Source organism: Corvus kubaryi, unplaced genomic scaffold (assembly GCF_017639235.1).
Source record: "Corvus kubaryi isolate FWS band 111438036 unplaced genomic scaffold, C.kubaryi_AGA036_p1.0 split3-73, whole genome shotgun sequence".
In the NCBI taxonomy this organism is placed as follows: Eukaryota; Metazoa; Chordata; class Aves; order Passeriformes; family Corvidae; genus Corvus; species Corvus kubaryi.
In genome coordinates this window covers 41,438,042-41,455,429 of record NW_024582091.1, presented here as the reverse complement: position 1 = coordinate 41,455,429, position 17,388 = coordinate 41,438,042, and the positions used below count along the sequence as shown (strand labels likewise).

Genomic DNA, 17,388 nt, shown 5'->3' with positions numbered 1-17,388 from the left:
CCTGGCACAACCCAACCACAGGGTTTTTCTGCAAGGGGTGGGGCCCTGCACATACCCCTCTGCTCCTCAGTTTGTGTCACTGATCCTGTGTCTCTGTGGTAGATCAGATTAGCTCTGCAACAGTGCTAAAAACTGATTAGGCAAGGATAAAAACAAACAAAACAAATACACTGGAATCTGAGTGACTGTAAGAACCAAGACAAAGTGCAATTACTTTGCGTTCTGTGTTTGGTATCTCAAGGTACATGAAGAGCACAATGGTTTTATCCAGCAAAATAGTTTGAAAAGAGAGATCCATGTTATGAGAGAGAGGAGAAGTTTTGTGTCACTGTGACTAGCGTGAGATACAAGTCCTACAGTGGCTCCCCGTGCCCTGATGAGTCAGGGCTGGTATACTCCTTGAGGAGCAAGGTATCTGTTGCTCTTCTGGTACTGCAGAGGAGTATTCCTCTCAAGTTTGCTATTAAAAATGTCTAGAAACAGAAGGTAAGGTCCTGAACTATATGAGAAGAAGGTTCAAAGGGAAATGAGAACTTAGAAATGTGTTTTAATAGAATGAGATGGGTTTTAGCCCAGCTGAGCTGTAACCAAAATGCCTTGCTTAGGCTTCTGCTTCATTCCTATGGAAAGAGAGTGGACAGCATAGAGAAATTAATAAGACTATCAAGAGCATAATGGAGAACTAGAAAGGGGGAGAAGGCAAAATAAGATAGGAACAGGGTTTCTAATTTACCAGCTGTGGATGGACTCATGAGATTCACAGTGCAGGAGAGAGGCTTTAGTTTGGTCCTTCCTTCCATGGTGTTCCTCACAAAGGGCTTTGCCTTTCCTACTGCAGAAGAGTGAGAGTGATGCTAAAATTTGAGATGCTTCTGTACCTTACAACTTCCTTTGTCGTGAGGCATGGCTCTTCCACAAATTTGGCGCTGGATATCGTATCTATCTAAAATTTCCCTGTGCTTCCAGCTGCAGGTGCTATCCCTAGTTTTCCTTCTGTGTTGACAGGTTACGGGTGCTGGTGAGCAGCTGCTCCTATTCAGCCTGGGCTGTGGCTGTTTTCAGTGGTGGTGGGATGGACAGCACTGCTGTTCATCAGGGGAGACCCCACTCTGGAATACATCTAAATTCAGAGAACTAACAATGAAAATATTGGCCCCTTGAGCAGGACCAGACTGTTCTCCCTCTTAACTGAGAAAGAAAGAAAACCAGGTGTGTGTGAGGGGGAGTCCAACGGGACCCAATCTGTTCTTCTCTGTATGTCATTATTTGGACTGGCCTCCAGCATATCCCTGAGCAGAACAAACTGGAAATGACTTCTATTTCGTATTTGTGTTGAACCACAGCTGGACTTGGACAGCTTTTTAAAGCTTTGATGAAGTCCTTCAGGAGTTAAACTGAACCCAAAATAAATAGTGCTGCAGCTCCCTGCTCCTTGTGAAAAACGAGGTTCACTCTCCTGTGAGAATTTAAAAGTTTAATAAAAAGACAATAAGAGACTCATAAAATAAAGCAAAAGAGGTAATGGCTGGGTGCCTTGGCGCTCTGCCAAGAGCACACCTGATGCTCAAGGTTAGTCCTTTTTATACCATTTTTACTGTCTGTTCTCTATGCATATTCAAACTTTTCCAGGAGCTGTTCTGCATGGCCCCTCCTTGGTTCCACCTTTTTAGAGCATGCGTATTCTTCTGCCTTGCGGTTTTATTTCTTTTGATTCTTGGGCTTGGGCTCACTCGGTGAGAGTTGATAGTAGAGTGGGCCTCTTAATTCTCCAGACAGTCAGGGCTGATAGCAGCTTTAGCCTCTTTGCTCCCCAGGCAGAGTGGTGATAGCAGCCCTGGCCCCCCCTGTTCTCCGGGCAGAGTAGCCTTTGGGCCCCTTTGTCCTCTGGACAAAGTGTTGATTAGCAGCTTTTCGGGCCTCAACCTCTACTCGCTTGGAGGTTATCTTACTTGCTCACACTTGCTAATATTCTTGCTAAAAAGAAAGAAAACTACATCCACACAGCAAAAGCATTTCTAACATTATATGATGTCTACCTTAATACTTGCGAGAAGCCAATATTACGATATGTGTTTATAACATCCTGAATATAAGTAACTTTAGAGCCTGGGTAAGAAAGCATGATTAACAAAGCTTCACTTCAACTCATAAACAACTGTTTTTCTTTGGGTCCCAGCCGATTCAATGTGCCAAGAAAGCCTTCAACAGAAAGTGCAAGCCCTTCAGCATCTTGAAACAGAGACTTTAGGCAAGAGAAACCACCTTCGTGAAGAAGCAGCCCCTGCAAAAGGTACAGTTAAAACAGAAACGTGTGTGTTATCGCCATACAAAGTCTTTCATCCAGTAATACTATTGTTTCCTCCAAGGACAAAACCTGGATGTTGTAGATGAGTCTCACATATGTGCTTGACTGGGTGCCAAATTCTTTCCTCCCCCTCCCTATGCTGCTAGTGTTTGGGAATATTTCTCCGTTGAGAAGCCGAATCAGTAGATGTCGTGCCTGCCTGGGGCACATAAGTGTCTCTGCTCTTCAAGTAAATGTTCAAATATGTATTTTAAAGACAATGTGAATCTCTAACAGATTTCTCTTCACCTAAATCTGAAAGAGAGCATGATTCAAGACAGTTGGTGCATGAATGCCCAAGGTTGAACCTGAGAGCTGCCCTTCCACAGATGAAGTTGCAGAGATTCATTGTCATTTTGTTGAAGGGTTTAAAAAAGTATTTGATCTGAACTTATTTACAGAGATGGAGGAAAAGATGCTTAAGCTCTTACTGGAACAAGTAATTTTGCTGGGGAGGAGGTGAATACACATGGATATGCCATGTATATTATTTTATCCAGAGATGCCAATTCACTACTTATTTGGTCAACTGCTGTTGTAAAATGTCATTTAAAATCAGTTGTAGAAGGAAACAGAAGTGCACAAAGATTTAAAGTAAAAAAGTAAAAAATGTGACAAGAGGAGAAGGGAAGGTGTTGGTCATAGTGTCTTTTCTAATCCTTCCTAAGTGCTCTTAGGTTTGTCATGACCACAGTCTTTTGTTGGAGTGCTGGTTTTTTGTACTTCTTCTGGTCCTCTCAATAGACAGTGAAGGGCTGAATCAGCTTTCCTGTGCCTTTCAAAAAAAGCAAATTTCTTCTGTTTGTAATATTTTTTCTTTCCCTCAGAAAAAAAAGAGCCCTTGCTCTAAGATATTTCTGTCTGTTTCAAGAGGGAAGTATTGTTTGTGTCTTCTCTAATTTCCATTGCAGAAACAGCCGGGGAAGGAATCTAACTGGAAGCAGGATTATGATTATTTTCTTAATACTACTCAATCAGCCAAGCAGGTCACAAAAGCTGTGAAGGAGGGCCACCCTCTTCTACCTTCTCCCCCACCAAGCACCAATCCAGATTTGTGGACTACTTTATCTTATTGCTGTTCTTGTACTGATCTTTGGCAAGGCAGTGATACTTTATTAACCACAGATGGGCTTCAGTTTTGCCTGGCATAACAGAATGTGAACATTAATTCCCTCCATACACTCTAATTTTCAGCTCTATTTTTTGGCTTGAATCGAGTAGGAATGCAAAGCAGAGGCAGCAGGGAAGAAGACAAAACTAACCATACATTTCAAACTTATAGGCAGCAAGTTTGGGGTCTGATATTAACATTCAGGAGGAGAATCAGGATAGCTGTACTATCGCTTAACAGAGGGTGAAATACATCCTCTCTCCATTCAAAACTACTGCAGTGTACTCAGGCTTCCCCACCCCCACGTGGTGGCTCTTCCACTGTCCCCTTCTCTACCCACCTCTGCAGACAGGGAAAGGCATTTAGAAAAAGACAGGTCTGGTTTACTACTTAATACCAGATTCGGCCTCTACACAGAGCTCCCTGTGTTAAAAGTTACAGATCCAAAAAGATGCACATACAGATAATATGCTAGTGTGATTTATAAAACGTGGGAGCAATCTTGAAAAGGGTCTCAATGGAGTCCTGCTGTGTTAGGAAGGCAGAGAGCAGAAGGGAGAAGAGGGGAGCTCTTTGGGCTCGGTTCCAGAGCAGGAGTTCATGACTGATAGCAAAAGCAGCTGCCATGATTCCGGCCTCTCTCCTCTCCTAGAGGACAGCAATGCAACATAAGCAGCAGGACACATCTTCCTTCCTTGATTGGGGTCAAGCTCCCCTATAAATTTCCATTGCTGAGTTCTTTAATGACTCTTATTTCTGGTCTTACTTTACCAACTCTAAGAGCAGACCCTCCCTTTCCTTCCCCCTCTTGGAGGAAACCAAGCATGCAAGAGCAGTGGTAGTTGCGGAGAAAGGAATTGGAGAATTGCTTTTTAGGAAGGACAAATTGCTGAGTGGCCTAGTGAGGATGTATATCCTGTACTACAGGACTGGTGAGAAAGTACATGGACTGTGGGAAAGAGAAAGATTCCTTTTCTGTCTCATCCTCCTCCAAACAGAACCCAAAACTCCCCATTTCTCCCCTGAAGTTCCAAGTGTCCCTGCCAGACCCCTGAAGCCACGTGTCTGCCCTGCCTTGTCCTCCCCTCCCCTCCCCTCCCCTCCCCTGTGCTTAGAACCATTTTGCCACACTACTGGTCTAGAGCAGGCTTTTGGATGCTGCTTGGGCCATCTTTTCTGTATTGTTACTGAGAAAAATAATTTGAAAACATGCTGTATCTTTAGTATTAGGATAAGGACACTTGGGCTGCTTTTGTAAAAGGCACTGGGCAGGGAGGAAGGGTCTGAGATGGCTGCAATGGCTGAATGTGACGGCGTTGACCCTGAACACTGATTGTTCATTGCAATGAGTTGGACTGCACGAGCCGTAACTGTTGCTGAAGAGCTTCTAGCAGAATCAGGACAGTAATACTCCAAAAAAAGATTTTAGAAAGCACGACTACATGTTCTTCACAATGTAGCTTCACACCCAGACACCTGGCTCTTGGATGTGCCTCAGCTGGCAGGGCACAACTGCTTCAGCAGCGTTTTGTTAAATCACAGAATCAATTAGGTCATAAAAAACCTCTGAGATCATTGACTCCAACCTATGACCAAATTTCCTTGTCGCTGCCCACCTGGACAATCACTAGTGCGTAGTAATCAGTGTGCTGAATTAGTCCAGAGAGTCTCCTGGAAATATCCCTTACTCTGGCTCCAGTAAGGCAGCAGACTTCCCTGTGGTATGAGTCTGGTTGACATATAGGACCCTCAGTTCCCCTCAGAAGCAAGGCACACACTACAACCACCCTCATTTTAATACCTGTAGTTGTGATCTGTCTGGTGGACTACACTGATCTGAGAGACCCCCGAGACAGAGCTTCTTCTCTACTGTCACCTGCCCGACCCTTGAGATCCAAGGCCTCACACCGATTCTGTAAGGGCCTCTGGGAAGGCAAGGGAAGCCAGCAGGGGATTCTTCTCCTTCCCTGAGCAGGGACCTGTTTGTATTTCCCTGCTTTTAGGTCTCCTTCTTCTGCTTGATGGCAAGAGAGGTGGAGATCCTCAGACTCTTGCTGATCTTCTACCTGCTGCATTTCTCTCGGGGATAGAAGGGTGCAACTCCACGAGTCTGCTTCTCTTTTGCACTCTCTGATACTCCTCAGCCTCCCCACCTTCTCCTTAAGCTCTGTCACCAGGCTGAGCAGATCATCCACCTGTTCACACCGCATGCAGGTGTCTTTCCCATTGTCCTCCGGCACTTAATACCAGGCTCAGACCCTCCCTGCAGCCAGAGACCTGGATATTTGTGTGCTTCTCAATAAGCTCTGCTCAGACTAGTTAATTGTGAGGTTGGGAGTTGGTAGGAATAGGACAAAGATAATAAAATCTGCTTTTATTAATCCCCAGGATTTATTCCTGAAAGCAATTACTGTTTGCTGGGTTAATACCATAAGTATGCATTTTAGCATCCCAAGCATTTTTCTATAGGAAGGTTTTGTAGTTCTGCTTTGTACTTTGGGAGCTGATGGGAATTCATCATGGACACGTGCTGGTGGGGCCAGGTGTTGAACTGCATCTTGAGTGCTGTAGTAAAGCATGGGAATTCTTCTCCTGTAGTGTGTAAACTGTGATACAAGCTGTTCCTTTCTTATGGTCAGACTATATTCAGCATCCATGCTGCTCACAAATGTTTAATGAGGCTCCACCACAGAGGAACATGGAGTTTTGTGAAGAACAAGCTGTCTGCCACGCTGCAAACTCCACCAGACAGGCTTTGGTAAGCAAACACAGTCACACCTGTCTTGTCCTGGAAGCAGATTTGCTGAACTGTAGTTCATCGTGAGTAAAGACCTGTATTAACGTAAGACTTGAAATTCCAGGGAAGTTGATAAACTCTTGTAACAAGACACATGCTGAATATTGTCTGGGAGTTGCCCATAACTAGAGCCCTTTTTCTGATAAAAAAAGTGACAGAATATGACAGTACAAAAAACTGGGGACAAGAACTTCTTCAGACTCTTCTGCAGTTATATTCCAGGGTAACAGCTGTAGAGAATCAGAAACCTGGCAGCTTTTGCAGTTCATTGAGAAAGCTCTTCCTGTTCTTTAGGGCTGCCTGCTGTTGGAAGGTTTGCTATTCCCTGGTCACTAGACATAAGGCCAAAGGGCTGAGCCCCTTGGGGGAATCAGAAAAGTGGACCTAATTATCAGTCTCTTGAAGTGGGATCTTGTTTTGTTACAGAAAAGAGAATAATGCAAACAGTTCTTTAGGAGAGTACTGGTTTGGGGGGGGATTTTGTTTTAGAGTTTTTTTAAGATGTTGAAAAATCTTCTTATTCTTTCACCTATTTTGAGCAGGAAAAATGTCTTGCAAGTGGGAGAGGGTGGACCTTTTGCCTGTTCCTTCCTGGCACCGCTTGAACAGCAATTTGCAGAGTTTTCACTAGGGTCTATAAGCTCCTTTCTAGAGATGAGTGATGATTGTGCATCTTTTTTTACTAGGACAAGCAACCATTGACTGAGAGAAAAACTCCATCATTAACAACTGCTGTGTTATCACTTCTGGAGAGAGTACAAAAAGGTGCCAACACAGACAAACATAAGGCAGGTAAGGACTTCATTTAGTCATATTTATGTTTTTCTTATAACAAATCCTGAGGTATTTCAAGTGGGGGAGGCATTTTTAAAGCAGATCCTAGACTTTGGAATCCAGTTTTCCGACAGAATAATGTAGAATTATAAAGTTTGACCTTTTTTTGTTGGGTTTTTTTGGGGGGGTTTCTTTTGGGTTTTGGTTTGGAGGTTTTTTGGTGGGTTTTTGTTTGTTTGTTTGTTTGGATTTTGGGAGGTTGTTGTGTTTTGTTTGTTTGGTGTGTGTGTGGTTTCGGGTTGTTTTTTTTTGCATGTCCTGACATGAAATCCTAAACTCATTTCCATATGACACTTGTTATAAAAGAGAAAGGACAAAAAATTTCCAAGTGGATGTTGTTGATAGTGAATGGCTTCCCTGGTCATTATCTTGATCCGTTGTGTGGACTGTATGCACAGAGGTTTTTATTTGGGTCCTCAGGGGGGACCCAAATGCATTTTCAGTTAGAGGTCCTCAAGCAGAAGTATCTATATAGACCTAAAATATACAGTCTAGTTTTGAGGTTCTTTTTGCCCATAAAGAACTCCAAACCTTTAATCTTCAATTTTAAGATTTATTCCATCCTTTTTACCTTAAATCCATTTAGATGAGGTACGAAGCTTTGTGTGTTGTTTGTTCCAAATGCCCTTGTTGATCCAGCCTTAAAATTAACACCATCGTTTCCCTAAAACAATTCCCTCTAAGCAGGATACCACATAATATGTTTTCTAGAACCCATTGCTACTGGTAATCATGACCTGTATCAGTCTACGTTTAGAAGATGTTTTTTAAAGTTATTTTAAAGGTTACTTGTAGTATAACCTGTGAATGATAATGCATACTGCCACTTGTATCAGTATCTTTGATCCCTGCGTTTCTGAGGCTTATGAATTTATGCAGGTTATCATGTTTTCTGGCAAGTAAAGTTTTTAAATAATGACCTGCAGAGATCACATCAGAAATACTGAAGAAAACAGGAAAATCTTTGGGTGTATCTACTGGGAAAAATTCTTCAGGAAAATCTGGGTAAGAAACTATTATTATTTTTTTATTTCAACATTATAATGTAAAAAGACCTTGTTTGCTTTTGTCATATACAATATTCTGTCACAGTGTTTGCAGTATGAGCTCCTTTGTGTTAATTGAAGCAATCAATTTCACCGAAAACTTTGCAGAGCTCCTCAGGCCCCCAGTATAGGCTGCTGAGAATACTAATTTTGGTGTTAAATGTTCTTTGATTTGGAACAGTCCTATCCCAAGTAGTCAGTGTCTGTGCTCTGCTGTGACAGACATCTTGAGAGGATTTGCTACTCGATAGTCCACACCTCTCCAGCAAACCTTGTACACTTATAATGTGCTTCCATTGTCCGAGTGTGGAAGATGCCAGCATTCATTTCAGTGATGACTATGTCAGGATAACAGTGTGGTGGTTCTTCCTTCTCTTCAATGTTTCATTTCCCGGACCATGACGTTTGGTGCTTCCGCTCCTCAGACCACACAGTCAGTGGGGTTCCCATCTCTGGACATGGCAAGCCATGTCAGAGCAGCAAGGAGCCCTTCCAGCCCCTGTTTAAGGTGGTTGTGGTGCTGTTGCTCAACAGGATGGCTCAGAGGGCCAGCATCTTGCACCCTGGTGAAATGTATATAACTGTAGTACATGAGTTCCTAGGAGGAAATGTGGTCAAGAATGATTCCCTGTAGCTGGCAAGGTATTTCAAGCCTGGGAGAGAAGCTTGTGAGAGTGCTTGGAGCATTGGATGGAAAGGAATTGCACAAAACAGTCAATTGCAGAGACTCACATTCAAAGTTGTTGCAGGGTTCTTCTGTGTGCAGTTTGACTGTCCTTGGTTGCTGCTGGTCAGTGGCTGGGTCCTTCAGCTGTGGGGAAGACTGCAATGGGCATGGGAGTGTTCAGTCCACAGCACCATTATCAGCTCTACCCACCTCTGTGACCTTGCCAGCTACAGGAAAAGCTGCTGTCAGTACCTAGTGGTCTCATCTGGTGTTCTCCACTCCCTGGATTACCTGGGACAATGTTAACAGCACAGTAACTCCTGTGGTTATCATGCAGGGTCTTGCAGACCACCAACAGGCATTTATTGATGCCATCACCATTCTTAAGGTTTAGCCACTGAATTCTGAAACTTGGGGCTTGACACCTCCTTTCCCTAGGGACACTGGCAAGTCCAGGTATCACTGGGATTGTAGTTGCAGCCATTTGCAGAGGCTTGGGACAGCCATTGCCCCCAGCAGGTCCCCAAGACAGACACCCACACTCGCATCTAAAATAGAGGACAGTGGAACTGTGGAAAGGACTGGCCTGGGTGAGCTTGCAGGTGCTCAGCATTGGCAACTGCTGCCGCATGTTCTGTAAAACTTGAGCTTTGCCAGGTGCTTCACAGAGCACTTTGGGCAGGTGAGAGATCAGTTTCAGTGCTACCCAAGAGCATTTTTCAGCTGAAAAAGCAGATGTGAGAAACTGGCTTTGAGTGGTGCAAACAAATGGTCTCATCCTTAATGTGCCTGGGAATGGTTTCCAGGATGAGCTGCTCCATCACCTTCCCACGAATACAGGTTTAATCTTCTTAGACAAAATAGAGTCAAATATAAAAGCTCCTTCTATAATAAGAAATAGCAAGTATATGGCTTGTTGCTGCTTTTAGACCACAAACGGACAACAGAAGATAAGAGTGGCTGGTCGGCAAGGATGTGTTCAAGCTTTCTTCTGACACATTATGGAAGATCTTAAGCAACACAATTTTCCAGCACCACTTCCACCTGAAGTGCTACAGCTACCAATAAAATAAGCAAACTGAAATTCATTGGCTTGGGTTTGGTTGGGGTTTTTTCTCTCTACACTACAAATCTTATTATTCTGTCCTTTTAAAAGTTGTGAGATTATTTGTATCTGTTGCCAAGGTTTAATTAAATGATTGCCTACAGGGGATGGACATTACCAGCAGTTCATTCAATGGTTTTAACAAAATGCAGGAAGATCCAGTACCATGGCATTTTCTTTTTCTTCCTCCTGATGCTTTGAAATATTGACCAAGACAAATGAACATTGTGGAATTTCATGTGAATATTTAATAGAATCTTTGAGTAAACAATGAATGATAGTGATTGATACGTGATAAACAGGCATGTGTGCTGTGCATCTTCTTCAAAGCACTTTGAGTTCAGACTAAAATCAAATCTCATTCTTGCATTAAACACTTTAACTGCTTTTAGAAATTGACAAGAAGACAGAAATGTTGTGGAGGTATATCCCTTCTTATTTTTTTGGTCACTTGATCTACTGTCAGTCTTGGATCACCTTGCATAAACTTTCAGTGTTGCAACATGTTGAGGCTTTTTAGCCCAATAAGTTTTATTTAGGCTTTCACTTAAAATCCGTTAGGAATTTTCTTACCTATTAAATGCTCATGAAGTAAATGAAGATGAGAAATAGTTGGACACAGCAGTAATAAATACCATATTTTAAAGAGTTTAATTAAACTACTCAGACCCTAGCTAATAGTGATTAGATGGATACAGAAAAGATGACACTGAAGCAACTGTAACTCCTAGAGCCCAATATATTAAAGCAGTGCTGCTCAGCCTTTCTTTGAATCCAGGAAGAAGAGGGAAAACACCCCAAACCCACATACTGTGCAATGTTACCACAGTTGCTTTCTTTAACAACTAAATAAACTAATCCTCAAATTTAGAGCAAGTGTTACTGTATTTGTTGTTGCGTATGTGTCCCCATTATTTTCTGTGTATAGAATGTAGGATTTCATGGCTTAGTTTCCAAAACTATACAAAAAATATAAGGGCAGGAAAGGTGTACTAAAGAACAGCATTTAAAAAATTCCACTAGAAAGGAACCTATCATTAATATAGGGAATGTACCATCCCAGTTCAGACTGGCTATGAAAAGCCCTCTGAAATTAACAGCAACCCATTGATTAAGAAAATGAAAAGTTCCAACAGGAAAAGTTGGTAAATAAAACTGAAGGAAAAAGAAATGAGCTTGGTTTCTGATAGAGGATGGGAACTTAGCAATATACTTGTGTTTACATAGAGGATGCAGTCTTTTGTTCCATGTAGTATAATTTTAGCTTCTTGACATTATTTCAGCAGGTTTACATGTCTTTTTTTTTTTCCTTCTTTCATAGAAAGAATACATTTTTTAATGAGACCAAAAGTTTACCAGATTTTGTTCCTTTACAGTATCATTTGATTATATTAATTCTGTTGTTTATTTGCCACATACTGCTCTGCTTCTACAGGTTTTTCAAGCAGAGTTCAATTAAAAGAGTATTTTTATCTCTATTTGAATGTGAGGTAAAATATCCTAAGATCTCCCAGATCTTTCTCTCCCATCTCTTAGCTGCTGTGCCATGGCCTATCCTACCTTCTCCATGGCAGTTACATCCACTTCTCACATTTGGAGGAGGAATGGACTGTGCCAGAGAGGGAAGACTGGTCAGTGCTTGGGCTGCTGCCTTCTTCCACTGTACCCCCACTGGATGCGGCGCTGCCTCCCCACACTGGTGCTGTCACAGCCCTGCATGAGCCAAAGGCAGTGCCACCAGAGAGATGTCAGCTACGGATGGCCTCTGAGAAATGCTCACAGAGGCCTCCCTAACAAACATGATCAGAAAGTCCAGTCCCACTTCCACTATTAGATGGCACAGGGGTACCTCATGTCTCTTGAGTTGCAAGAATTCTAAAACAAAACTTTTTTTGAAAACATAACTTGTTGAAATAACCTGCCTTTCTTTGTCAGGGGACATCATCAGCTTCTGCTACATTTATGATGTCAAGAATCTGGAAAAAGAAAATAGGATGGGCTGATGGGTTTAAGCAGTATTGCACACTTAAGGTTTGCTTCTGTGCTTTACTTGCAGACACCACCACTGTGTGCTTTTTAAGCACTTTAAAATGCATCAAAAGTGGTTATTTTTTTATTTGAATAAGACTTTGTCTTTAACCTGTAGTTACATATGCATTGCTGAGAAATGCTTGTCATCTTTCCATATTTCAGAAGAGGCTGAGATCAGGCAGCAGCACCTCTCTTGGCAGCCCAGAGCTCAGGCACCCTGCTCCAAGGACTGAAAGAGCAGCTGAAAGAACGTGCTCAGTGTTTGCATAATGTTTGCTTCCTAACATCACATTTCAATTCAAGGACAAGTATTTCAGTAATTACTGACACCTCTTATAAAACCACAAACCAAAATGACAAAATGCGTATGAACAGGCAGTGCTACAAATTTTTTTTTGTAGCAAAGGTTTTTTTTTTTGTTGTAGTTTAGTTTTTTGGGTTTTCTTACAAATACATAAGCTTGGATGAAGCCAAGTGAATATAATTTGTGCAAACAAGGGGAAAAATACAGTTAAGTGAATATACACGCACACCCCTTTCCAAGTCCAGACAAAAATACAAGCCTAGCTGTAGAATGTGCATATAACATTGTTTGCAACCTTTTCCCTATTCTGGAACTTGTAATTTAAATAACTACTTACTGGACATGACTGTGCAGTACCTGTTCTTTCTCCTGCTGTTGTCATTACAGGAATGATCTTAAAATTCCTTTTGGTATGTCTTATGCCAAAAATTTTCATAATAAAAAATACCCCTCAGCACTGTATCTGCAGAGCATATTCTCTCATGAACTGCAGTAAGACAACCCTTCCTTAATCCAAGTATCAATCAACTTGTAAGAATATTCAAAGGCATTACACAACTACAATGGTCCGTAGCTCAATAACAGCAAAACAGCAAAAATTTAAAAATTATTTTTTATTTGAAGCTCTCTGGAAATATTCCTGTGATTAATGAGGGAGAAGGGAACATGCTTGCTTCATGTTATACTTGTAATGATCACTGGGTACTATGAACTCTCTTTGGATTTAATGGAAGAGTAGTTCTAGGGGTTTGAGAATTTACTCAGATTCAGAAGTTCCATGTCTGTTTTAGCTGCAACAGAATCCATTAGTAACTGCAACATTCCCTAAAACCACAATTATTTTTTTATACCTATGGATTAGGCAACAAAGTAAATTGTGAAGAGTTTGTTTATTTAACCATATCATCTACTGGAAAAAATTATTTTGGCAATTTCTGCTCATTCGTGCATCAGGTGATGGGACTGTCCCACCAACACACTGTCCACTGGAACTGTTCATGGACAATTCACCCCAGGAAACAAATGGAAGTGTCCATGGTTCTAGTCTGCAAGAAACAAAGGCTGGAGCCCCAATGTTTCTGAGCAGAACACCCATGAGTAAAATGGCCTCAACCACTATCACACCCGCTAATTTCAGTCGACACTTGTAAGGCAGCTTCAGAACCTGGTTTTGAGCAGGGCCCAGTGTCAGCTCACCACTACAGCCCCTCGGTGCATGGACCTGCCCCTGGCTCCACACACAGCTTGGGCACAGGCTCCCCTGTGCCAGGGTTGGCTTTCTGTGAAAGCCCACATTTTCAGATGGTTACAATGATCATTTCCCAGACTAAACGAAGGCCATTTTTATCAACAAAAGGTGAATAAAGGCCCCTTAGGTAGAATGCATTATTTTTTATTAACTGTCAAATTAATCAAGCTGTTGACTCAATGGGATAAGATAAGCTTAAATTTAAGCAGATGCTCAAGTGCTTTACAAGAGACAAAGTGAGAGAGAGAGCAGTGTCTGATGTCTTGACGGATTCAGCTTGAAATGAAAATTAATGTTCTGTTCTAACCTTTGAGACAATTCACTGCCCATTCCAAGGACTGCATGTATCCAAGACAGCAGTTCTTAACAGTCGTTCAGAAGTGGTAGCTATTTCCAGCCCTAGGAAAAAGGCAGGAGAGGCACACAGCTGAACTGCCCACCAGAAAATAAAATCTAGTTTAACATAATCATAATAGTGATGATCTTCATTTGAATAAAGCGAAACAGGGACATAATATTTACTCTTGGAATTATTCTGATTTAAATTAAGGATTCATAAAGTTCATTAATTAAGTGCTTAACAGAAATCTATCTGATGTTGATAAATCATTTGTTACATTTGCCATGTGTACAATTTTGCTGTGATTTATTTAAATTGATTTCTTTGTGATTTCCCCCCTCTTCCCATTCACCCCAACCGTATTACTCTTATTGCAGCAGCCAGAGTTTTATTGTGCCTGTTATGATACTTTGCTGTCATTGAAGATAGTTATTCAGTTGTTTGCATGAAAAGCAAGAAACAAAAATATAGAGGGAGCTGAGGGAAGTATGTTAGCTCTACTGTTGTCATATGCTAAAAAACTAATAGTATGAAAAATAGAGCTTCTTGTTTATTAACATCCTGAATTTAACTACCATGTTCATAATGTGCTTTGAAAACATCTGGGGCAGTTTTTCTTCAAAACAACACAAAACCAAAACCACCCCAGTCCTAACAGATTTAAGTAAGAAGCACAGTCTTTAAAAAAAAAAGGGAAAAGACCCACACAGGGTGATGGTTACTTGAAGGCATGGTGAAAGTGAGGCAATGTTACAGAATTTGTAGTGGATGGAAAGGAGCGAGGAAGATGATGCAGCTGGTTTATGGCCATCCCACCAGTTGCTAGCTGAAGACCTTGCTGTTGGCCGAGGCCATTCAGCCTGTGTGATGGTTCTTCTGAGCCAAACGCCATTGTGATGTCCCCAGTAGTGTTCTGGCTGTCACCTGGTGGGAGCTGCCAGAAACCCATCACATGAGTGAGATCCATGAAAGGCAGGCTTGCAGTTTCAGCTGCTGCCTCTGTCTCTTTGTGCACTGGGTACTTGTTAGTATCCCCTACAGGCCCTGAGGAAGCTTCTTCCATACTGATTTTGTGGAGAGACTGAGGTTCTGGTAATGGCAGGTCCTCGAGAAGATGTACATTGTAACCTTTAACATCCACTTTTATCGGTAGATTCTTGAGGGATCCTGCTGCAAATGAGGTAGAACTAAGGTCATATTTGTTAGGCTGATGAAGGTGCAGGTTGGTAGGGACAGCTGCTGAACATGGTGTGGGAGGGACAGCTGGGAGACTGTCTGCACAGCCCATCCTTTGCAAGTGAGGAGAAGACTCAAGAGGAAGAGCAGTTTGTAAGCTTGGCTGGGAATGAACATGTGAACAGTTGTAATCCTCTGTTTCTGAACTATTCACAATTCCATTCTGCACAGGGACCCTTTCAGGAAGAGGGGACAGCATGCTGGCATCTTCCTTCAGTCTGTATGAAAAGAGCTGGTCAAGGAGACCCACTGAGTCACCATTCTGCAACCTGCTCTTCAGCAGTTCTTGTGGATGGGTCTTCCTAGTATGGCGTGTCAAGTGGTCCTTCCGCCCAAACCTTTGGGCACAGAACTGGCACAGGAAGTCTTTGCAGCCGGTGTGTACCACCATGTGACGTCGCACATCTTTACGGGTATAGAAGTGACGCTCGCAGTGGTCACACTTATGTTTCTTTTCCTTCATGTTGCCAGTTGGTTTCCCTGCATGACTTTTGAGGTGTTCCAACAGAACCTCGGTACCTCCAAACTCTTGGGCACACACCCTACAGGTTAGGTCCCCACTGGTGGCAGCATGAAGAGCCAAGTGTCTCTTATAGCCTAGCTTGGTGTTGTACTTCTTGCCACACTCTTCACACTTGAAGGCCATCTTGTTAGGGTCATGAGTCTGAAGGTGATTCTTTAGGTGGTCTTTCCTATGAAAGGTCTTTTCACAGTAGCCACACTGGTGAGATTTCTGTGGAGAATGAGTGGCCGAATGCCTAAGAGAAAAAAACCAAAAACACACACACAAAAGTTACTTGTGTTTATATTTATTCTAGTACCTTTACTCTTGCAGCCTCAAAACTTGAAAACACTGGAACTACTGAAGGAAGGCATTTTCACAGCTTCTCAGGTTATTAGTAAAAGCCTACATTTTTTGGGGGTGAGGAAGCTGTTAATCATAAAGCATAGAGTAGATTAAAACTGCTCAACATCATCTTTTTGAGTAGCCACCATAATCCAGGGAGACTAGTTTTCTCCAATACTAGCAAAACCAGGAATAATAGAAACTGGACCTCAGGGATTAATTGTCACTAGAACACCCCAAAAGAAAAAGAAAAAAGATGTCTTTTCCCCTGCCCCCCCCACACCCAGCAGAAAAGGAATGCCTTCAGAGCTGTACCTGAGCAGTTTATATTTGGAAATGAAGGCTTTTGTGCATCCGTGCTGGGAACACTTGTAGGGACGCTCCCCTTTGTGCGCATAAGTGTGGACCGTGAGCTTGTCAATGGAATCAAATATCTTCCCACAGAGTCGGCAGGGATAATTATCTGGCTGCTTCACTTCTTTTCCCTTCAGCAGTGAAGACCGACCATTCCTCCATTTAGGTATAAACCTTACGAGAGCATCACAAGTGCCTGCCGAGCTGGCACAGCTGAACTTTGCAGCAGAGGAACAGGAAATGGTCCCAAAGCATTGAGTAATGCTTTTGCCTAATGATGCTCCTCTCAGTTTCCCTTTGAGTTTGTTTTTTGCTTTTACAGGTCCCAATTTATTTGGCGGTCTGAACCTCGTAGGAAGGACTCGGTCTTTATGGATGCACTGGTGAGATTCCAGCAGAGCAAAAGTTGCAAAAGTGCTTCCACAGCTGGAGCATATCCAAGGGTCTATGGGCTCTTTCTGCAATGAGAACAGAGACAGGTCTTTCTTACCAGCCATTCTAAGGAAAGGTCATATTCTTCTCAGTCATCTTCTCCTGGGCTTTTCCAAGACCCATCTTTGGTGACATTTACTTCCATGTGCTACCACCCAGTTGTTCAACTGGCAATAGATTCTCTCTAAGAGAACAAACTCAAAGGAAAAGTAAGGTTGGCTAAATACTGATTTACATGTTTTTGTTTAGCATTTACTGTAACAGTCCTGAGTCCCTCACCTTTGATCATCTGTGCTTACTGAATTTCAAAGTCTCTACATTTGTTGCATTTATGAAATTACTCATAAAAGCAGTTGTAAGTTGTACTTTATCTCTGGACTGACATCGTTTATCTGCTATTTCAGCCACACAAAAATGGGATGAGTTTCTGTACCAGAAATGTGGTTTAGCCATACAGATTTCCTTGTGCCTTGGGCCAGCTCTATGCTTTACCACACAGCAATGGCCGATGGCTGCAGGAGAGACCTCCTCACTTAGTTTGACATCTGGCATTAGACTATCATTAACTGGATAGGAAACACCTTAGGTTTGGGGATCTCAAGCCTATCCTGACTTAAAAGCTTTTTTTTTTTTTTTTTTTTTTGCAAACAGTGTATTATTTGGAAGTATTATTTCCATGGAAATAAGAGCT

At 42.2% G+C, this 17,388-nt stretch overlaps 2 protein-coding genes across 5 annotated transcripts in view; one reads left to right on the top strand and one right to left on the bottom strand.

Annotated features, from left to right (window-relative positions):
- Window positions 1-1,993: 1,993 nt before the first annotated feature.
- On the top strand, window positions 1,994-8,766 carry LOC121658996 (zinc finger C2HC domain-containing protein 1A-like). Its single transcript, XM_042016664.1, has 5 exons — window positions 1,994-2,290; window positions 6,095-6,213; window positions 6,939-7,044; window positions 8,013-8,091; window positions 8,667-8,766. Exons 1-5 carry the CDS (start codon window positions 2,185-2,187, stop codon window positions 8,764-8,766), a joined length of 510 nt encoding a protein of 169 aa, XP_041872598.1. The 5' UTR covers window positions 1,994-2,184.
- A 1,770-nt stretch (window positions 8,767-10,536) lies between these two features.
- The window catches only part of PLAGL1 (PLAG1 like zinc finger 1), a 48,575-nt gene continuing 41,723 nt past the window's right edge, over window positions 10,537-17,388 (bottom strand). For all 4 annotated transcript variants that reach the window (XM_042016931.1, XM_042016932.1, XM_042016933.1 and 1 more), the window contains 2 exons: window positions 16,227-16,723; window positions 10,537-15,822 (listed from right to left, as the gene is read on the bottom strand). In XM_042016931.1, coding sequence (XP_041872865.1) covers window positions 14,547-15,822; window positions 16,227-16,723 — 1,773 coding nt within the window. In that variant the 3' untranslated portion in view covers window positions 10,537-14,546. The remainder of the gene's footprint in view (window positions 15,823-16,226; window positions 16,724-17,388) is intronic.

Coding starts and splice junctions, on each gene's coding strand:
- LOC121658996 (XM_042016664.1), top strand. CDS start 2,185: ATGTGCCAAGAAAGCCTTCAACAGAAAGTGCAAGCCCTTCAGCATCTT. Junction 6,214..6,938: donor ACTCCACCAGACAGGCTTTG/GTAAGCAAACAC, acceptor TTTTTTTACTAG/GACAAGCAACCATTGACTGA. Junction 7,045..8,012: donor CACAGACAAACATAAGGCAG/GTAAGGACTTCA, acceptor AATGACCTGCAG/AGATCACATCAGAAATACTG.